Raw genomic sequence first — 20,732 nt, forward strand, 5'->3', positions numbered from 1 at the left:
TCTGCTTGATATTCTGGAATATAGGGCTGTGTGGAAGGCCCTGAATAAAATCCCTGCTTTGAACTGAAATATATGGTAGTGTGGGCTCAGATATCCCAGTTCAAAGCAGATATTGTGGGATTTTTTGCCTTGATATGCTGGGTTATATAGCTGTATGGAAGGGCCCTAAGGGTTTGATGTTTGATGGGGCTTCTTTGACCCCTTCCACATAGCTGAATAAAATCCCACATTTTCTGCATTGAACTGCGTTATATGGTAGTGTGGACTCAGGGCCCTTCCACACAACCATATATTCCAGAATCTCAAGGCAGAAAATCCCACAATATCTGCTTTGAACTGGGCTATCTGAGTCCACAGATAATGTGGGATTTTCTGCTATGATATTCTGGGCTGCGTGGAAGGGCATCAAGTTATCAAGAGTCCACACTGCCATATATTCTAGTTCGAAGCAAAAAATGTAGGGTTTTTTATTCAGCTGTGTGGAAGGGGCCTTAATCTTACAATGTAGATGCACTAGGGTGCGGTGCAAAATCAATAATCTATGCAGCATTATAAAATGTTCAAGGCAATATATATTGTGTTATCGAAGGCTTTCATGGCTGGAATCACTGGGTTGTTATGAGTTTTCTGGGCTGTACAGCCATGTTCCAGAAGCATTCTCTCCTGACATTTTGCTCACATCTATGGCAGGCATACTTAGAGGTTGTGAGGTCTGTTGGAAACTAGGCAAGTGGGATTTATATATCTGTGGAAGGTCCAGGGTGCAAGTAAGTACTCTTGTCTGTTGGCGGCAAGTATGAACGTTGCAAATGGCCAGCTTGATTAGCATTGAATGGCTTTACACATTCAAAGCCTGCCTGCTTCCTGCCTGGGGGAATCCTTTGTAGAGAGGTGTATGTCAAACTACACAGAGAAGCCATTGAAATCCACAAGCATGTGAACAATTTCAATAGAAAGGAGGGAACCATGAAAATGAACAAAATCTGGCTACCAGTATTAAAAAAAACTCTAGAATCAGGATAAAGAACAACACTCAGAAAACAGAGGAATTCCAGATATGAAACAATCAAGGCCAGCTAACACCTCCCAACAAAGGATTCCCCCAGGCAGGAAGCAGCCAGGCACTGAAGCTGAAAATCCATATAATGCTAATCAAAGTGGCCAATGGCAACATTCACACTTTTCTCAGGCAGCCAAAAGTTTTGTCTCCCACCCTGGACCTTCCACAGATATATAAACCTCCCTTGCCTAGTTTCCAATATACCTCACAACCTCTGAGGGTGCCTGCCATAGAGGTGGATGAAACGTCAGGAGAGAATGCTTCTGGAATATGGCCGTACAACCCGGAAAACTGACAGCAGCCCAATCCACGCAGCATTATAAAACGTTAAAGGTAATCTACATTCTGAGGGCCTTTCCATACAGCCATATAACCCAGAATATCAAGCAAGGAAATCCCACAATGGGTTGTTGTATGTTTTCCGGGCTCTATACACTTCTGGAACATGGCCATACAGCCCGTAAAACATACAACAACCCTGTGATCCCGGCCATGAAAGCCTTCGACAACACAAATTCCACGATATCTGCTTTGAACTGGGTTATCTCAGTCCACACGGCCATAAAGCAGATTCACGGCTCAAAGCAGATAATGTGGGATTTTATTCAGCTGTGTGGAAGGGGCCTAAGGAGAAAGCACCACGCTGCATAAAGGGAGCAGCAGAGACAATATCTGCAATGGATGAAAGTGATGTTTTTTTGGGGGGGTTATTGTATGTTTTCCGGGCTGTATGGCCATGTTCTAGAAGTATTCTCTCCTGACGTTTTGCCCACATCTATGGCAGGCATCCTCAGAGGTTGTGAGGTATTGAAAAACTAAGCAAGGAATGCTTATATATATCTGTGGGAAGTCCAGGGTGAGGGAAGAACTCTTGCCAGTGTGAATGTTCCAGTTAATCACCCTAATTTGCATTGAATGGCTACATCTGCTAGTTACTTTCTGCCTGGGGGCATTCTTTGTTAACTGCCCCTAATTCCCATGTATCAGAGTGTTGCTTCTTATTTACTGTTCTGATTTTTGAGTTTTTTAGTTCTGGTAGCCAGATTTTGTTCATTTTCATGGTTTCCTCCTTTCTGTTGAAGTTGTCCACATGCTTGTGGATTTCAGTGGCTTCTCTGTGTAGTCTGACATAGTTGTTGGAGTGGTCAAGCATTTCTGTGTTCTCAAATAATATACTGTGTCAATACCTTACAACCTCTGAGGATGCCTGCCATAGATGTGGGCGAAACGTCAGGAGAGAATACTTCTAGAACATGGCCATACAGCCCGGAAAACATGCAACAACCCTGTGATCCCGGCCATGAAAGCCTTCGACAACACGATGTTTTGTTTTGTTTTTTCGTGTCAGGAGCAACCGGAGTTGCTTCTGGAGTGAGAGAATTGGCCGTCTGCAAGGATATTGCCCAGGGGACGCCCGGATGTTTTGATGTTTTTACCATCCTTGTGGGAGGCTTCTCTCATGTCCCCGCATGGAGCTGGAGCTGATAGAGGGAGCTCATCCGCACTCTCCCCGGGTGGGATTCGAACCTGGCAGCCTTCAGGTCAGCAAGTCACAAGGCTTTTATCCCCTAGGCCATCGAAGGCTCCAAAGTGATGTTGAAACCGATCCAGAGCGAGGGCGGGAATAGAAGAAACAGCGGAGGGCCTTCCCTGCTCCCAGTTGACAGGAACAGGAAACGTGAATGACAGCTGGGCGGCGATCTTCCGGGGCGGGGAGGAGGCGGGGCCGGGGCGAGGAGAGGGCCGCTGCTGTGGCAACGGGCTCAGAAGGGAAGGGGGGGGCCTTCGTCTTCTCCCAAAATGGCGTCCGCGGGAGGCGGCGGTGGAGGCGTCAACCCCTTCCTCAGCGACTCCGAAGAGTCGGAGGCCGAGGGAGCCAGGCCCGGGGGCGAAGGCGGCCCTCACAGCCCCAGCGAGCCTCCTCCTCCGCCTCTGCCGCCTCCTCCTGCTGCTGCCCCTGCGCCTCCTTCTCCCCCTCCGCAGGCCGAGGAGCCTCCTCGCGTGGCGGTGGACGCCCTGGCGGCCCAGCTGCTGCGCGACCAGTTCGTGCTGACGGCGCTGGAGCTGCACACGGAGCTGCTGGAGAGCGGGCGGGAGCTGCCCCGCCTCAGGGACTATTTCTCCAACCCGGGCAACTTCGAGCGGCAGAGCGGAGGAGTAGGGGGAGCAGGCACCCCCGCGGCGCTCACCACCCCCGCCTCGGCCGCCCCCGGGGCCACGCTGCTCGGCCTCGCCGCCGGGAAGGAGGCCGCCGCCGGACAGCTCCGTAAGTGCAAGCGCGCCGGCCCTCAGGTGGAGGCAGCACGGGTGACCTTGCAGGGAGCGGGTTTGCCTTCCTCGCTTGTTCAGGCAGGGCAGGCATGGATCCAGCCCTTGCCCGGAATGCTTGGGGCCCTATTGAGACATCCTGGAGATGGGACCCAAGTCTCAGCAGGCAATTCGTGTGTCAGATTCCCCGGCCTATAGGCTATGTGTGCAAGGTGTACACATGCAACAAAAATACTAATACTTGCATAGACACAGACATACCTAGCAACAACTACACATCAAACAGCACAACATACATCTCTATTCTAATGGCAGGCCGGCCCCAAGTGACAGACAAGATAGGTTCTATAGCAATGATGGGCAACTTTTTGCACTTAGTGTGTCAAAATTCACCAAAAAACTTAGCATGACTTGGGTGGTGTGTCACTTTGAGAAAAAACCATAATTTCACAATATATATAGTTTAAATAACAAAAATATATACAGTAGAGTCTCACTTATCCAAGCCTTGCTTATCCAAGCCTCTGGATTATCCAAGCCATTTTTGTAGTCAATGTTTTCAATATATTGTGATATTTTGGTAAATACAGTAATTACAACATAACATTACTGCATATTGAACTACTTTTTCTGTCAAATTTGTTGTATAACATGACGTTTTGGTGCTTAATTTGTAAAATCATAACCTAATTTGATGTTTAATAGGCTTTTCTTTAATCCCTCCTTATTATCCAAGATATTCGCTTATCCAAGCTTCTGCCGGCCCGTTTAGCTTGGATAAGTGAGACTCTACTGTAATTGTAATATATAACTGTATTTAATAAATCAAAAACTATTTACTACCATTATTTCCATGTACAACAATCTATGGTACCTCTTGCAGTTTCCATGCTGATTGCTCTCTATTGTAGTTTCAATGTAGTCATGAATAATGAATAATATAATAATAATATAATAGTAATAATATAATAATATACTACAGTAATAATAGAATTATATATATATATATATATATATATATATATATATGTAATGTGCATAATTCCCATGGAGTAAACAACAAAACCACTGGAACAAATCACACCAAATTTGGCCACAAAAGACATTAGCCATCCAATCAATCTGCATGCGGCAGTGTGTCAGCAAAAATGGCTAGGCGTGTCAGTACTGACACGCGTGTCATAGGTTGGCAATCACTGTTCTATAGGTTTGTTCTTAAGCTGAATGTGTATATAAGTTGGAACAGGTACATATTTAAAGTGTAGCTTCAGCCATATATATGTTTATGTATGTCTGTGTATATATATAATACATACATATATACACACACATATGTAGGTGTGTATGTGTGTAATACACACACACACATATATAAAACAAACATATACACACACGTACATGCACACAAGAGTAATGCTTATACATAAATAGACACTGACATACTCAGCAACAATTACACATCAAACAGCACAACATGCATCTCTATTCTAATGACAGGCCAGCCCCAAGTGACAGACAAGATAGGTTCTGTAGGTTTGTTCTTAAGCTGAATGTGTATATAAGTTGGAACACGTACATATTTAAAGTGTAGCTCCAGCCATATATATGTTTATGTATGTCTTTGTATATATATAATACATACATACAGATACACACACACATATGTAGATATGTGTGTATGTGTGTAATACATACACACACATATAAAACAAACATACACACACATCCATACATGCACACAACAGTAATGCTTATACATAAATAGACACTGACATACTCAGCAACAATTACACATCAAACTACACTACATACCTCTCTATTCATGACAGGCCACCCCCCCCCCCCAAGTTACGAACAAGATAGGTTCTGTAGGTTTGTTTTTAAGTTGAATGTGTATATAAGTACATATTTAAGGTGTAGCTCCAGCCATATATATGTTTTATGTATGTCTGTGTGTGTATGTGTATATATATATATATATATATATATATATATATATATATATATAATACATACATACACATATAGGTAAAGGTAAAGGTTTCCCCTGATGTTAAGTCCAGTCGTGTCCGACTCCGGGGGTTGGTGCTCATCTCCATTTCTAAGCCAAAGAGCCATAGAGCTATGTTGTCCATAGACACCTCCAAGGTCATGTGGCCGGCATGTGTAGCTCCAGCCTACACACACACACACACACACAACAGTCATACTTACACATACATAGACACTGACATACCCAGCAACAACTACATATCAAACTATACAACATACAGTACATCTCCATTCTAATGACTGGCTGGCCCCAAGTGACAGACAAGATAGGTTCATAGGTTCAGTAGGTTTGTTCTTAAGTTGAATGTGTATATAAGTTGGAACAGGTACATATTTGAAGTGTAGCTCTAGCCATATACACACACACACACACACACACATGCTTACGTACATACATACATGCACACAACAGTAATACTTATACAAATGTAGACACTGACATACCCAGCAACACTTACAGATCAAACTAAACAACATGAATCTTTATTCTAATGACAGGCAGCCCCCAAGTTACAGACAAGAAGAGGTACATTGTTTAAGTGTAGCTCCAGCCAAATATATATCACACAACAATAATACTTATACATACATAGGCACAAACATACTGATTACACATCATCTATTTATAGCTTTGGATAGAATAGGGAAGGGTTAACACCCCTGTAATTTTTGTTTTGCTGTCTCTGCCCCGTTTTGAAGATTTAATCTCTCTTTCTATGATTTGGAAAATATTAGGTTGTTGGGAACAGGGCCGGCCGGAGATAATTTAAAATATTAAGCGGGGGTGGAGAAAAGCGCCCCCCCCTCGCCGGCGCCGCGCAGGGGGTGGGGAAAAGCGCCCCCCCCCCCGCAGGGGCGGGGGAAGCCTGATGGTGCCCCCCAGTGACCTGTGCCTGAGGCGGCCGCCTCACGTGGCCTCTATGGTGGGGCCGGCCCTGGTTGGGAAACAAGGCTTAATGCTTAAACTTCAGTGGAGATCCCTTTTCCCTGTGATCACTCTATCAGGAGTGGATTTCCCCTCCTAGGGGTAGATTTCTCTCACTTCTTGTTGCCTCACCCCATTGTTAACTATGAGTCAGATGGTTGTTGTGTGTTTTCCGGGCTGTATGGCCATGCTCCAGAAGTATTCTCTCCTGACGTTTCGCCCACATCTATGGCAGGCATCCTCAGAGGTTGTACCTCACAACCTCTGAGGATGCCTGCCATAGATGTGGGCGAAACGTCAGGAGAGAATACTTCTGCAACATGACCGTACAGCCCGGAAAATGCACAACAACCCTATGATTCCGGCCATGAAAGCCTTCAACAACACATATGAGTCAGATGTTTGTAACTCGGGGACTGCCTGTACATATAAGTCTAAACTACAAACATACGAGCACATACATTAATTTTAAAAATGGATTTCTTTCTTTTTTGGTTTCTCTGTAATTCATTATTTTTTCTTCCACCTTATGACCCACAAATAGTTTACTTTGCTTATCTTAACATTAACATGTATCTCAACCATTTTTATTGCCAAACCTATACTTAGTGCCTTTCCCTTTCCCTTAGATATATATCAGTAAAAAGGTTTCCATTTTTCTATGACTGTGTCCAGTGACTTATCCCTCTACAGCACTGTTAACATGTCTATTTCTATTATTTCCCACATCTTTACTGTTACAGTTTACTGTTGGTATCTGTCTTATTCCATTTTGGAGCATATGATATTCCTACCACTGTTAGCATGCACTGCGGTATACTTTAATTATCCTTTTTCATTTGGTCATCCAACAGTCCTAGTAATATACATTCTGGTTTGAAGTTGATTCTTGTCTTAAGGATTTCTTGTTTACTCGATGAATTTATTTATATGAAACGTATATGGATTTGGAGCAAAGACATAATTATCTCAGCCACCTATGTGTGCTGTTTTGGAATTTCAGACAAGGGATGCTCAGTCCATATGTACTTATTGAATTTTGCACCTCTGCTGCTTAATCACAGTTAAGTGTTAAATGGAAGCAGGGATCGCAGACTAAGGGTGTGTTTATGCTGTGGAATTAATGCATTTTAATTTATTTTAATTTCTAAGTCCTCTTTCCTCTGCTTTCCTCATAATGATGGTAAAGTTGTAATGGGCATGTTTACAGAGAAATTCTGCTGAAAACATAGGAGAGTGCAATCTACACTGCAGAATTAAAGCAGTTTAACATCACTTTAACTGTCATATCTCATTTCTGTAGAATCCTGGGAGTTGTAGAGGCACCAGAATACTTTGGCAAGAAGGCTAAGGACCTTAGCCTTCTAAGGTCTCCCACATTTCCATAGTGTTGAGCCATGGCAGTTAAATTGATGTCAAACTGCATTTGTTCTACGGAGTATATGCATGCTGAGTGTACCTCTTATCCAAAATGCTGGCGACTGTAAGTGCTCTGTATTTTTGAATTCAAAATACTTGTATCTACATCATGAGATATCTTGGAGTGAGACCCAAGGCTAAACACGAAATTCATGTATATTTCATAAACACCTTATACACATGACCTGAAGGTTATTTTATAAACAATATTTAAATACTTCTGTGAATGAAACAACAATGGTGTGCATTGAACCATTGGACAGCAAAGGTGTAATTGTCACAGCTATCTACATGGACAATTTTTTAAAATTATTTTGGAGTTTCGGATAAGGGATAATCAACCCGTAAACTTAAATGGAGACACAGATCATTGAGACTCAAGGTGAATCTGTACTGTAGAATTAATGCAGTTTGATACCACTTTACTTAACATGTCTCAGTGCTATGTGAGTTCAGTAAATTGCCACATTTATTGACAGGGCAGATATCTTAGTTAATAGGATTGTGCTAGATGCCTTTTGGTCTGCAACTTTGCATATATGTGTGTCTACCACCACGTCACCTATTGGTTTATGACAACTCATGAATTTCATAGAGTTTTGTTAAGCAAAGAAAACCCAAAGGTGGTTTTGGCAGGCACACCACAACAAACCCACCATCTCAATAATGATCAGGGCCAATCCTGCCTGGTATCAAAGGTAAGATAAGATTTGGTACATTTAGGATAGGTAGGCTTCCATTTACCTAAATAAAGCATATATAAGGTTGTGTTGCAAGTCCCCATCATATAAATAAACCAAAAACATATTATTATTCATATGATTACATTAGTAGGGTTGCTCTGTTATAAGGCACAGGTTCGGAACATAAACTGTTCTATATCATTATAGTGTGCTGTCTTAAGAGATATGAAGTTTGTATGGCGTTTCTCAGTTCTACAGGCCAGATAACCCATGAGCATTATCTCTGTTCCCTGTTCACATATGTGGACAACAGGGAAAAACATAGTAATTGAATTCAGATTTGTGAGGTTTTTTAATTTGGTAGTATTTTTTCAATACTATGTGTTACCTTGATTCAGGCTGTTCTATATTACATCTGATCTTTTAGAGATGAAAGTACTCTTTGCCAGTTGCAGTTTGATACAGAAGCACCAAGCTGAAAACATAGGGAGACCTCATAAAGCCTAATCAATGAAAAAGCAACAATGACTCATTGGCTAAATAAAAGACATTGCCATTTATTCTGTTTCCTTGACCCTATTGTGTTGTAATTTTAGAAGTAGTCCATGTTATCCTTGTGAATGCTAGCATTTTGGTCCATTGTGACAATGTGGTCATTTCTAGAACAGTTATTGGGAAATGGGCATTTCTGTGACAGTGTATTAACTAATCCTGTAGGAGGAGTGCTATACTGTAGGAGTTGAATTGTTTTGGAAATCTTTCAGTAATCACTGCTTATTAAGTAGAATAAGTATGTGAAATAGGAAACAAAATGCTTTGATTGCAAGCTCAGATATCACAACAGTGCTATTTATTTTAGTTCAGTCACAAACACATTGTATAAATACTGTTGATCAATAAAAAATGTTTACTTCTAAGGGCGCATCTACACTGCAGAATTAATGCTATAAATTATGAGAGTTGTAGTTTTGTGACGCACCAGCACTCTTTGGCAGAGAAGACTAAAGACATTGTTGAACTACAACATCTGTTATTCCACAGTATAGATGCACTATGACTAGAAGTATATATAATATTGAACAGTGAGGCAGATAGAATACTGCAACTTTAAATTTTCTGGTTTTAAAAGGAAGAGTTCACTAGAATGAACTTTCTAGTTCAAGAATGCTGTTAGTCATTCTTCTGGAAAATTTTGATGCATATGTATGAATGTACACATCTGAGATACACGTGCATCTTTAATGGATAAGGCTGAAATTTGTTCAGATCTCCCTGGATGTAGCAGAAGAAAAGTATCCTGTTGTGCTCTGTCTGAAAGGGAAACTATTTGAGTTACTCAAGTTGATCAAATCATGGTTTACATTTTTTTGGCTCCTTTAAAATGTTCAAAATTGTTGATATCTGTATGCCACCCTAAGAAATTTTCTTATATGGGAAGGGAAATGAGTGATTCTTGACACAATTTTTGTTAGCAATACTAAAAATGTTTCTTAACATTGAATTGGTAATTTGGGACTCACTGGCTCCTATAATTATTTATAAATGATGCCCCATGGATTGATCAGTAGCATGGTACTACTTAGCACAAACGCTTTGGAGTATTTTCCTGATGAACATCGTTATATGTAATAGGATCATAGAGTACGCTATGTGCATTGAGAATTTGGGAAATAGATTCAGGAACTGTGCATGCCTGACTAATTGAAGTGTTGTATCTAGCCATTATTTTTATGCTTCAGTAATTTATTGATATAAATACTGAGGTGATTGTGGTGTGAAATGGCATGTACTTGAATTGCTTAATTAATATAAAACACCATTATGTTTGCTGTAGTGTTATGACTATTGCATATTTATATTCTGTAATATTATTTTAAATGCTTTAAATATATGTTGAAAAAATGTTATTGAGTGTCCCAACCTATAAAATGTTTAATTACTAAATAGGCTTAATTGGAAATAGTGAGGATGCAAAAAATGAATTAGCTCTTTGTAAAATAGTACACGCTGCTTTCTACCCCTCTTTGAAGAAAAGTCCTTTAGAGATTCTGGTTCAAATCAAAACTTTCTGTTTTTTAAAAATATATAACAACACTGTTCTGGATGAGAATCTCTAAACTTCTTTCCTTCAAAGTGGGAGAGAAAGCAAGGTGTTTAAAAATGGGAGACTGTTTCCAGATAACCCTCAATTAGGTTATGCTTTGTTCAAAATTGAGACTGAAAGATTGAACATTTATCCTCACATGTGCAAAGCAGAAAAGAAGGCCTGGGTAAGCACTTTCTGTATCAGAAAAAAAATTGGCCTGTTGTGGTTTAATTAGATTTTTCAAAATGTTGGCATGATTACTGAAAGCTGCACCTTATTGTGAGCACATCAGCCCAGAATAACCCAATGTTCACAGGCTTATTCAGATCTTCTCCATACATATAAACTTGGCCTGGAAACCCTGGGCAAGTTCCCTGTGTGTATTCAAGATACACATATCTTGAATATCTTCATGTTGGTGTGGCGATCTGAAGACCGCATATGAGTGTTTCCTTGTATATAGCTGTCCAGTTGGAATAGTTGATCAGGGAAGTATTCTAATCATAAAGAAGGCTTCAAGCTAGTTGCTATTCATATTCAAGGTTTCCCCTTGCACAGATCCATGTCAAAATGCAGATATATGTGATGGAGGTGGACATAGCCTGTCAATTAGGACATTGAGAATGACAGTAGCAGTGATACCATTCTTCCTTCTCAGCATGTAGACTCTACAAACATATACCTGAATTTTCTAATTCAAATAATCACAAACATACCCTGAGTCTATAATAGTGCAAGCAGATTGTGGCTGAGCTAGTTACAAAAAACATATAACTTCTTTATTGAAACAGCTTCACTGGCTACTGGGTCATTTGAAAGCACAATTCAGAATTCTGGTTGTGACCTATACAACTCTGTATGGCTTGGTGCAGATTATCTGAAAGACCAAGTTTTAAATTCTTTGAGGAATGACTTTTTCCCATTTGCCTGCTGTTAGCCCCAGCTCCTGCCAACCTAGCAGTTCAAAAACATGCAAATGTGAGTAGATCAATAGGTACCGCTCCGGCGGGAAGGTAACGGTGCTCCATGCAGTCATGCCGGCCACATGACCTTGGAGGTGTCTATGGACAACGCCAGCTCTTCGGCTTAGAAATGGAGATGAGCACCAACCCCCAGAGTCAGACACGACTGGACTTAACATCAGGGGAAACCTTTATCTTTACTACCACCATCATAGGCATGTTTTTGAGGACTCAGAAAAGAACTTTCTTGGTGGCTGCTCCCAGGCTGTTGATACCTTCCTTGTACAGTTAGGTTGGTTACACAAGACCTTTTTGTTTACCTAGGTCTTTGATTATTAACAGGCTTTTGCCAAAGGATTTTAACTGGTGAAGATTATTGTTTTATTGTTTAAAAGATTTAATTTTTTTATAAATATATAACATTTTAATATAACTATTTAATATTTTTCCTTTCATTATACCCCCTTGTTATAGCAGCTCCATTGGCTGCCAGTCTGTTCCTGGACACAATTCAAAATGCTGGTTATGACCTTTAAAGCCCTAGACGATTCAGGTCCAGGCTGTTTGGCTGACCATATTCCCTTGTACGAACGTGCCAGGGCCCTGAGATCTTCAGGGGAGGCCCTTCTTTCAGTCCCACTTCCATCAAATAATAATAGCTTATACTGTAAGCTTTGCTTCCATGGTGCAGAAAAGGCAGTATAGAAATTAAACAATAAACAAATATTTTGCTTTGTTTACATGTGAAACTAGCATAGACTAGCTAGAAACTGTCCTCACACTTTAAACAAGGGGATGATAGGGAGGAATGTAATGACAAGCATGGCTTTGTATGTGGGCTGGAATGTGTATTTTAGAGGTAACTATTCTTAGAAATAGATTCTATGTTTTAGACACAATGCAAGTTTGAAAAAAAAGTCTTCAAAGCTGGTATTCATTACATTTCTGTGAAATGAACCTGCAGCCAACAACAGTTAGTGATTAATTGATAGTGCTTTGAAGCCAGTTATAACATTTATTAAAACTGATAAGACATCTGTGGTCAAATGCATTCTATTAGTCCTATTAAACATACAGCCTTTGATGCCTTTTCAATTTCTTTTAAACCAGATGTGGGCAAAGGATGGGTCTTGTGGCCATGTGTGAGCCCAAGCCTGTTTTTGTGGCCCTTGACTTCACCAATGCTCACATAATGGCTTTTTTCTGTCCTATTTTAAACAGTGTTAATTTTCCAATACTTTTGCAGGTTTGTGATCCCACCAGTTCTTTACTGCTGGGAGGTGATACTTGAGGCATAAGTTCCAATGAATCATTTGGGCCACATAGTTGTGCCTCTGTTTGTAGTCTGTCTGCGATTTTCTTACAGCAGCTGAGGATATGATCAATGGTTTTGTCGGTTTCCTTGCACAGTCTGCATTTTGGGTCATCAGCTGATTTTTCGATCTTGGTCTTAATTGCATCATCATCATCATCATCATCATCATCGTCATCATTATTTTATTTCTTACCCCCCTCTCCTCATGGCTTGAGACAGGTTATATGAAATTTAATATTGTACCTTATCGTTTTTTTTAAAAAAAAATGAAGATACTACTCTCTGAATAGAGTGGCAAAAGACATGAGCTTAGCATGTTCTTGAAAAACTCAAAAGCGTTCGCCCGCAGTACTCTTTTAACTATGACAGGGAAGCACCAAAGAGCCACTGACATTTTCTTGCCCAGGCTGATATGGCATCTTACATTGACCCCTAAATAAACCAACCCAGGTTTTTTGGGTTGATGTTTTGTCTATTTTTCTATTTATTTTTCTACTTTTGTTTCTATACAAGTTTATACAGTAATCGTAGTTACTTAAAAATATATAAATAAAACTAAGTAGGGTTGTGGAAAATCATGTCCATTTCTCTGTCTTCTCTTTTGATTTTCACATAATCAGCTCTCTTATTGTCTCAACAAAGCATGCCTCTGTTGTATTCATAGTCTCTCCCCATGGCCTGAGCAACATCTGTTTTTCCTGCCACCATTGGCAACTCGTGCCTTCCAAGTATGGTGGAACAGAGGGTGAGTTAAAGAGGTCACCAGACAGAAAAGCAGGCAGTCCCAATTTTCCCCCTTTTGCCCATCTTCCTTGCCATTTATCTCTTTTTTTTTTATAAATTATACAATTGCTTTATGGATATTTCTTAATTTCCCTTGGAATCTAGAAGATTGCCAGTCAGCAGCTGGTGATCAAAAAGGAAAAATGTTCTTTACATGTAGTTCTCTTGCACAGGAAGCATAATGAGAAATATAAGACATCTGTTTGCCTACTTGATGGATGCTTGGGAGAACCCATATAAGAATACATAATAGACTATGGTGAAAGGTGGCTCACAAAAAGAACCAATTAAAAACATAATAATAAATAATAAAAAGCAGCCACTTAGAAGACTCTTTCTCATATCTATATGTCCTCACCAAGCAAGCTTGAGATAGCTGCAGGACAGAGAAATAATTAAGTCACATTCATAGGATGTTTTTTTAAATAGTTGTTTTGTTCACACTTGATTCATTTTCAAGTGGAGAAATGATGGGAAATTGCTAGACTACTGCATATGTTTATGTATATTTAGAAATTTTATTCAAAAATTCAACCCCCAAACCTGGGTTATCCAAAGGTCAGTGTAAGTGCTGTATCTTAACTCTTATTTTTTTTTATAAAAAACTATTCCCTTCTCTGATTAGAGTGGTGAATGGAGAACCTAAAAGAAGCACTGACCCACTCTATGCTTTCCACCAAGTTGCTGCTTCCGGCATTTTTTACTACCTGTGTTGAAAAATGGCTGCAGCTGGCAGTGCCTGCTGGCCCCCTAAGACTGTGCTAGTGCTTTCCCCTCTCCACAGAATGATCCTTATCCAGAGGTCATATCAAAAGCCATAGTTTTGGACCCAAAGCCTACCCTAAAGTAAATATGGTATATCCTCTGGGGCCTTAGATTATAAAATATTGAATGGACAATCTTGTAGAATTACCTCAAAGGAAACCAGTATTTCACAGTGAATGCCCCAGTAACACCTCTGTGATTGGATACTGAAATAACCAACCTTTTTGAAAGCTGCTCTACAGCTTGACCGAGGCCTTACCGAGCAAGTATTCTGATCAAGGTACACCTTATGAACAATGTGAAGGTTGGTAATGGCCCCCAGCGATCCAAAGCAGGTGGTAAAACATCTGAACTGTCACATTTATTGCATAATCAAACACAGCTTTGCAAAGTTTTCTGACCTTTTCCCTTCCTTTTCTTGGGGTTCTTTTCAACTTGTTTTAAACTTTCTAATACAGTAGTTATAAGTTGACAGTTATGAAAATTGCTTTTCATAACTGCACTTCGTTTCAGTTCTCCCATTTTCTGGCTGTGGGAAGAGAAGAGCAGGAACCAATGAGGAATAAATATTGACAATTCCAGCCAGATGATTCCTGTTGAATAACTGACCAATCAGGGACTTGGAGCAGCAATAACAACAGCTTCTGTGTCAGACCAATGAGAAAGTGTGCTAGGTGGATTGCAATCTCATTGCAGCTTTATGAAGATGCTGCTGTGTTTTTAAGGTGTGCTTACACTACATCTTGCACGACTGGACTTAACGTCAGGGGAAAACCTTTACCTTACACTATATCTGGGGAGTGAGATGCCTCCCGAGTTTGTGCAAAAAAAAAAGAGAGAGAGAGAGAGAGAGAGAGAGAGAGAGAGAAATACAATAGTTACAAGAGTAGATGTAGATAGATTTTGGTTACAATAAGTGACTTATCATTGGGGAAACATGCATCAGAGACTACAGTCAGAATTGTAATTAGGCAAATTTGCGGTCATAGCGGTACATTTTAATTCACACACACAGCCTTTATTGGTATACAACAACATAATTAGCACACAACACTGGTAAATACAAGGGAAAATCACAGATTAAAAAATTCTTAAAAGTTACTAATCTCAGGGATAAAATTTGCAACAGTCTCACAAAAGAATACATCAGAGTTGTTCAGAAGATACTGAATTTTATAACACCCCTGCTATTGAGAATACTATGAAAGAATGGAATTCCTGTATTTCATCCATATATTATGATATTTGGGGCAAACAAACAAAGAATGGTGAAGTATTTCAACAGAGACCAAGTCACAAGGACAAACCTTTTTGGAATGTTCCTCTTTTTTATATCTCCCATCACAAGAGCTGATGGCAACACATTACATCTTGCAGTCACAAAAGCTCTCCTCTGGGTGGGATTAATCAAAATGTGAAGATATGGTGCCATGACGCCACGGTCACATTGAATTAATGATGCGGTAGGGGGACAAGTTGTCTCTGCTGCAAGAGTCAGATTATGGAAGTCAAGATCCAAAAGTCTGTTCTTAACTGACTTGCAGGCTTCCATATTTGTGAGCTTTAAGAGTGCTTCCAAAGACAGGCCAATTGTTTCGATCTTTCTGAGAATCAAAGAATACCATTCTGAAATAAAATGATCTGATAACAGAGAGGGAATATAGCTATTGAGGTTTGCTTGAAAATGTATATGCAACCAGAATTTTATAGCTTTCATCCATGCCAAGGTTTCAAGAGTGGATTGACCTATCTTAATGCATAGAACAGCGTAAGGCACACATTTAGGGAGCCCCATTAGTTTCTGGAGAAACTTTGAATTCAGTGTATTAAATGATTTAATACATTTTAATTAAATGTATTTCATTCTGTGCACAATGAATGTCAGATATTACTGTATAAGCTGAGTTTTTCAGCTGAAAAAGCCCCCCTTGGCTTATACTTGAGTGAGGGTCCTGGTGGAAAGGCAGGGGGCTGAAAGAAGCCCTTATTTCAGCCCCATGCCTTCTCGCCAGAACCCTAATCTCTCCGCACAGCAACCCAGCACCTTCCTTCCTCTTCCTCTCTTTTGCGTGCACTTTCCTTCCTCTTCCCCAGCTACCCATTTTCCACTTATTTTCCCACTTTTTCAACCACACCACCCCATTCCAACCTTTTCCCATTTCCAGTCTTTCTTTCCCACCCCCTTCCCAAGCCAGTCTTCCCCACTTTTCCTGATTTATATACACAGCATTTTCCCTAAAATATATACCGTAGTTAAAATAAACAACTATGTTGTTGTTGTTGTTCTTGTTGTTACATGTATTATGTTACTCTAATTATTATTGTTATTATTACAGTATTACATTTATTATTTTTACTCCATTATTATTGGAAGGATATGTAAGTACATTTACATTGAAGGTTAGAATAATGATTTAATCAGAGTTGGACAGTTTTATCTTAAATTACAGTTTTATGTAAATATTCAAAAACATTTAACCTACCAATGCCTCAATTTATGTAATTTTATTGGTATCTATTTTTATTTTTGAAATTTACCAGTAGCTGCTGCATTTCCCACCCTTGGCTTATACTTGAGTCAATACGTTTTCCCAGTTTTTGTGGTAAAATTAGGTGCCTTGGCTTATATTCGGGTTGGCTTATACTCGAGTATATACGGCAATTTACCTGCTCTCAGCAAGAGCAAAATTCCTCTTGAGTCTCCCCAGAAGTGAAATAAAAAGGACACTAATATTTGTGAGCATAAACGAAACTCTCATATCACACATTGTTCATAAACTGCTTTTTCAGCTGTGACCAAATTCTCTCGAAATACCTCTGAAAAATCTGCTATTTGAGAACGTCTTTAAGTGCAGAGTTTCAGTGATAAACCTTTATTTGAATACACCCCAGCCCACTATGTCATTCACTCCTTTAGATTGTTGTATAGCTGCCACACCCAAGTAGGATTGAAGAGTTTTAACATTTCCTGTTCATCATCTCCTGGAACCAGTTTTTAATTCCAAAATCCATTTGCATCTTGATTGCATCATTCACAAAGGAGTAGTTTTATGATTATCCTAAATTTCACACATTTTATTTATTTTTACAGCTGTGCCAAATTTATTCAGAACACAGAGACCAGTATAAAACTTCCCTAAGAATTTAGCACTTGAAATTGTGCTAAACCAGTAAATTAACATGCATTGTTCTAAATGAGAATCAACTACTTGGTTGATGATTTTATAATACGTTTTGAACCATGGAATGAATCGGGGATTAAAGGACAGGTTTCCATATCATAAAGATAGTTTCCAGAAAAATTAGCAAGAAAGCTTTATTCCTTGAGCATATTTTTCCCCCCTGGTTTAGTAACCAGGAAAGTTGCTTTCCTTCTTCTAACCCAATCTTTACACGGGTGTTATTTAAACTGCAGAAGTTTTTCATCCAGTCATGTGAATGAATCCACAGGTAAAGCAGCTTGTTATCCTGGAATGAGTAACAGTTGTCAGGCTGACGTCAGAAGTTACTGATCTAGGTGGCAGGTTAAGTGGCAAATATTTTGCTTGTTCGCCTTTCTATCACATCCATGCTTTCAACAATCAAAAATTATTCTAAGGGAGTTTGAATTATCCCCAGTTCTTTTCAGCTTGAGCAATTGGTTTAGGTAATGAGAGAAGATAATGTGGTACCATGGATACAAGGTCAAGAACAAGCCATGAGAGAACACAGAAATGCTGGACCATGCTGCCTCTGTGTACATGTGCTCTTCAGAAATGTGCTAGAAAAAAGGTGGCAGATTGCTACCATGACCTCTCGTGCTCTTCTGTTGTTTCTCTATAGCCCCTCAGTGTATTTCCTTTACCTCTAAGGATGAAATGAAATGAGTTGGAGCAGGATATGGGCAGCAGACCATTGAATATTACTTGATAACTTTGAATGAACCTATCTCTTTAAAGATACATTTTTAAAAGCTTTTTATAGTCCCTTGTTGCAAATACTTTAAAAGTAATTTAAACCTAATTATTGGCAGTTACCTTGTTTTTCTCACCGGAAATGTTTCTGCTCATTGATCGAAAAACTGTAGCAACATTTGAGTAAAAACACACTATGAAAAAGGCTGTCTTTCTGAGCAGCTATACATAAATTGTTGTCTTTGTGTACCTTCAAGTTGTTTGAATGAAAAGCAAGAGATTTTGAGAAATGCTTTAGAATCAAGCTTAGCAGTGTGTTCCATTTGTTATTCTGTTCTTCTGAGTACTAAGGCTTGTCAGTGATACTTATACAGTGAATAATTAGTTCATATTTTATATCAGCCCAGACAGTTATGCATAGATACATAAATGCTGTGTTAAATTTTCCATGGAGAAATATATAATAGCTTTGGAATATTTTGTTTAACTACTGTTTTGGAAACACCTCAAATTTTTGCCAGAGAGTAATGGAAATTGTATATGAAATCTTTTATGGTGCACCAGGTTAAAGAAAACTAATCTACAGGTTTTCCTGGCATCTATAAAAACTCTTGAATAGATGACATTATTAAAAGTCTGTAGTCTAAAACTTTTTGGTTACTTTCAACTAAACTCCTTGAATAAATGTGATATGTGTGTCGAGAATTAGTATGGTAGAGTAGTTGACTAGTAGGTCTCTGGCTGACCAGAGTCTGAATTCCCACTCAGCCATAGAAATCACTTGGGCAAAGCATACAGTAGAGTCTCACTTAGCCAACACTCGCTTATCCAACGTTCTGGATTATCCAACGCATTTTTCTAGTCAATGTTTTCAATATATCATGATATTTGGTGCTAAATTCATAAATATATTAATTACTACATAGCATTACTGCGTATTTAACTATTTTTTCTGTCAAATTTGTTGTATAACATGATGTTTTGGTGCGTAATTTGTAAAATCATAACCTAATTTGATGTTTAATAGGCTTTTCCTTAATGCCTTCTTATTATCCAACATATTTGCTTATCCAACGTTCCGCTGACCCGTTTATGTTGGATAAGTGAGACTCTACTGTACTTCCTCAATCTGAGGAATACAGTAGCAAACCCACTGAGGCTGGATCTACACTGCCATATAATACAGATTTTCGAAGCATATAATCCAAGACTTTTCATTGTTTTAATTGCATAGCACATCATTTCTTAGAACTGAACTTTTTACCTTGGACATAGACAATAGCAACTGGCAAGTCAGTGAAAAGAAGGGTGTGGAATATAGTGGATATTTTCATGATACATTTCCAACAAAACTTGTTCCACCTGTTGACCAAGGTGATGAATGTTTGAACAGTATGCATGGCTAGCAGAATCTGTTCAGAATATTGCTATGAAAGACAGTGTGTTAGTCAGAGTATGAATCATGGTGTATACATTGTTGAAGGAACAGGCTAGAGAGAACAAAATAATAAACTGTTAATTTAGCTTTGGAATTAAGTAGGTTATAGTGATAATAACACCAAACCTGGGGGGAAATACCTTTGTATTGAAGTCTGCATGATTCTTTGCTCCTATGAGTATTATTTGATTACCCAATCCTGTGCATGTTTACTTAGGAATACAGTAGAGTCTCACTTATCCAACATAAACGGGCCGGCAGAACGTTGGATAAGTGAATATGTTGGATAATAAGGAGAGATTAAGGAAAAGCCTATTAAACATCAAATTAGGTTATGATTTTACAAATTAAGCACCAAAACATCATGTTATACAACAAATTTGACAGAAAAAGTAGTTCAATACACAGTAATGCTATGTAGTAATTACTGTATTTACAAATTTAGCACCAAAATATCACGATATATTGAAAACATTGACTACAAAAATGCGTTGGATAATCCAGAATGTTGGATAAGCGAGTGTTGGATAAGTGAGACTCTACTGTAAGTCTCAACTAAACGTCCACAGGATTTCAACCCTAATATTTTTTGTTCAATAATAAATGAATTACAGGTACAATAGTTTTGGTCTGCACACAATTTATTGTTCCTTTTCAGCTGTCCTGACAAAGTTACTCCAGTGGGTTTTTTTCCTGGATATTTTTTTCTTGGAAATATGTGAAAGAAAGAAAGAAAGAAAGAAAGAAAGAAAGAAAGAAAGAAAGAAAGAGAAAGAAAAGGGCCTCTTATAGCTGCTGCATCCAAGTAGGATGATGTAGTTTAAACATCAAAAGAGAAAGAAGTGCAGAAAAGTAGCTACTGACCTAAAATGGGAGCATATGTAGTTTGAGACATTTGTTTGTTTTCTCTCCAGCTCTTCTATTTCCATTTTTGTCTTCCTCTTACTGATCCATCAGGATGCTTAAAAAAACCCAACATTAACCTATCTTCATGAAATAGTTTTTGTGTTGAGACATCTTATTTCCATTTTATTTCCAGATTATCCACAGTATCTGCTTTGAACTGGATTATCTTGAGTCCTC

At 39.1% G+C, this 20,732-nt stretch overlaps 2 protein-coding genes and 1 long non-coding RNA gene across 5 annotated transcripts in view; 2 read left to right on the plus strand and 1 right to left on the minus strand.

The window, feature by feature from the left end:
- Positions 1 to 2,718, minus strand: part of pign (phosphatidylinositol glycan anchor biosynthesis class N) — a 195,807-nt gene extending 193,089 nt beyond the window's left edge. The window contains exon 1 of the mRNA XM_062977650.1: positions 2,497 to 2,718. The gene's annotated coding sequence lies outside the window, so the exon portion shown is untranslated. The remainder of the gene's footprint in view (positions 1 to 2,496) is intronic.
- A 61-nt stretch (positions 2,719 to 2,779) lies between these two features.
- The window catches only part of relch (RAB11 binding and LisH domain, coiled-coil and HEAT repeat containing), a 75,698-nt gene continuing 57,745 nt past the window's right edge, over positions 2,780 to 20,732 (plus strand). For 2 of the 3 annotated variants that reach the window (XM_062977646.1, XM_062977648.1), the window contains exon 1: positions 2,781 to 3,326. In XM_062977646.1, coding sequence (XP_062833716.1) covers positions 2,861 to 3,326 — 466 coding nt within the window. In that variant the 5' untranslated portion in view covers positions 2,781 to 2,860. Of the gene's footprint in view, positions 3,327 to 20,732 lie in introns of all 3 variants that reach the window. The other variant, XM_062977647.1, reaches the window with a different exon arrangement.
- Positions 6,547 to 20,417, plus strand: LOC134298213 (uncharacterized). Its single transcript, XR_010005162.1, has 2 exons — positions 6,547 to 19,873; positions 20,199 to 20,417. It is a non-coding gene; the product is annotated as an uncharacterized LOC134298213 (long non-coding RNA).

This window comes from Anolis carolinensis, chromosome 4 (genome assembly GCF_035594765.1).
Source record: "Anolis carolinensis isolate JA03-04 chromosome 4, rAnoCar3.1.pri, whole genome shotgun sequence".
NCBI lineage: Eukaryota > Metazoa > Chordata > Lepidosauria > Squamata > Dactyloidae > Anolis > Anolis carolinensis.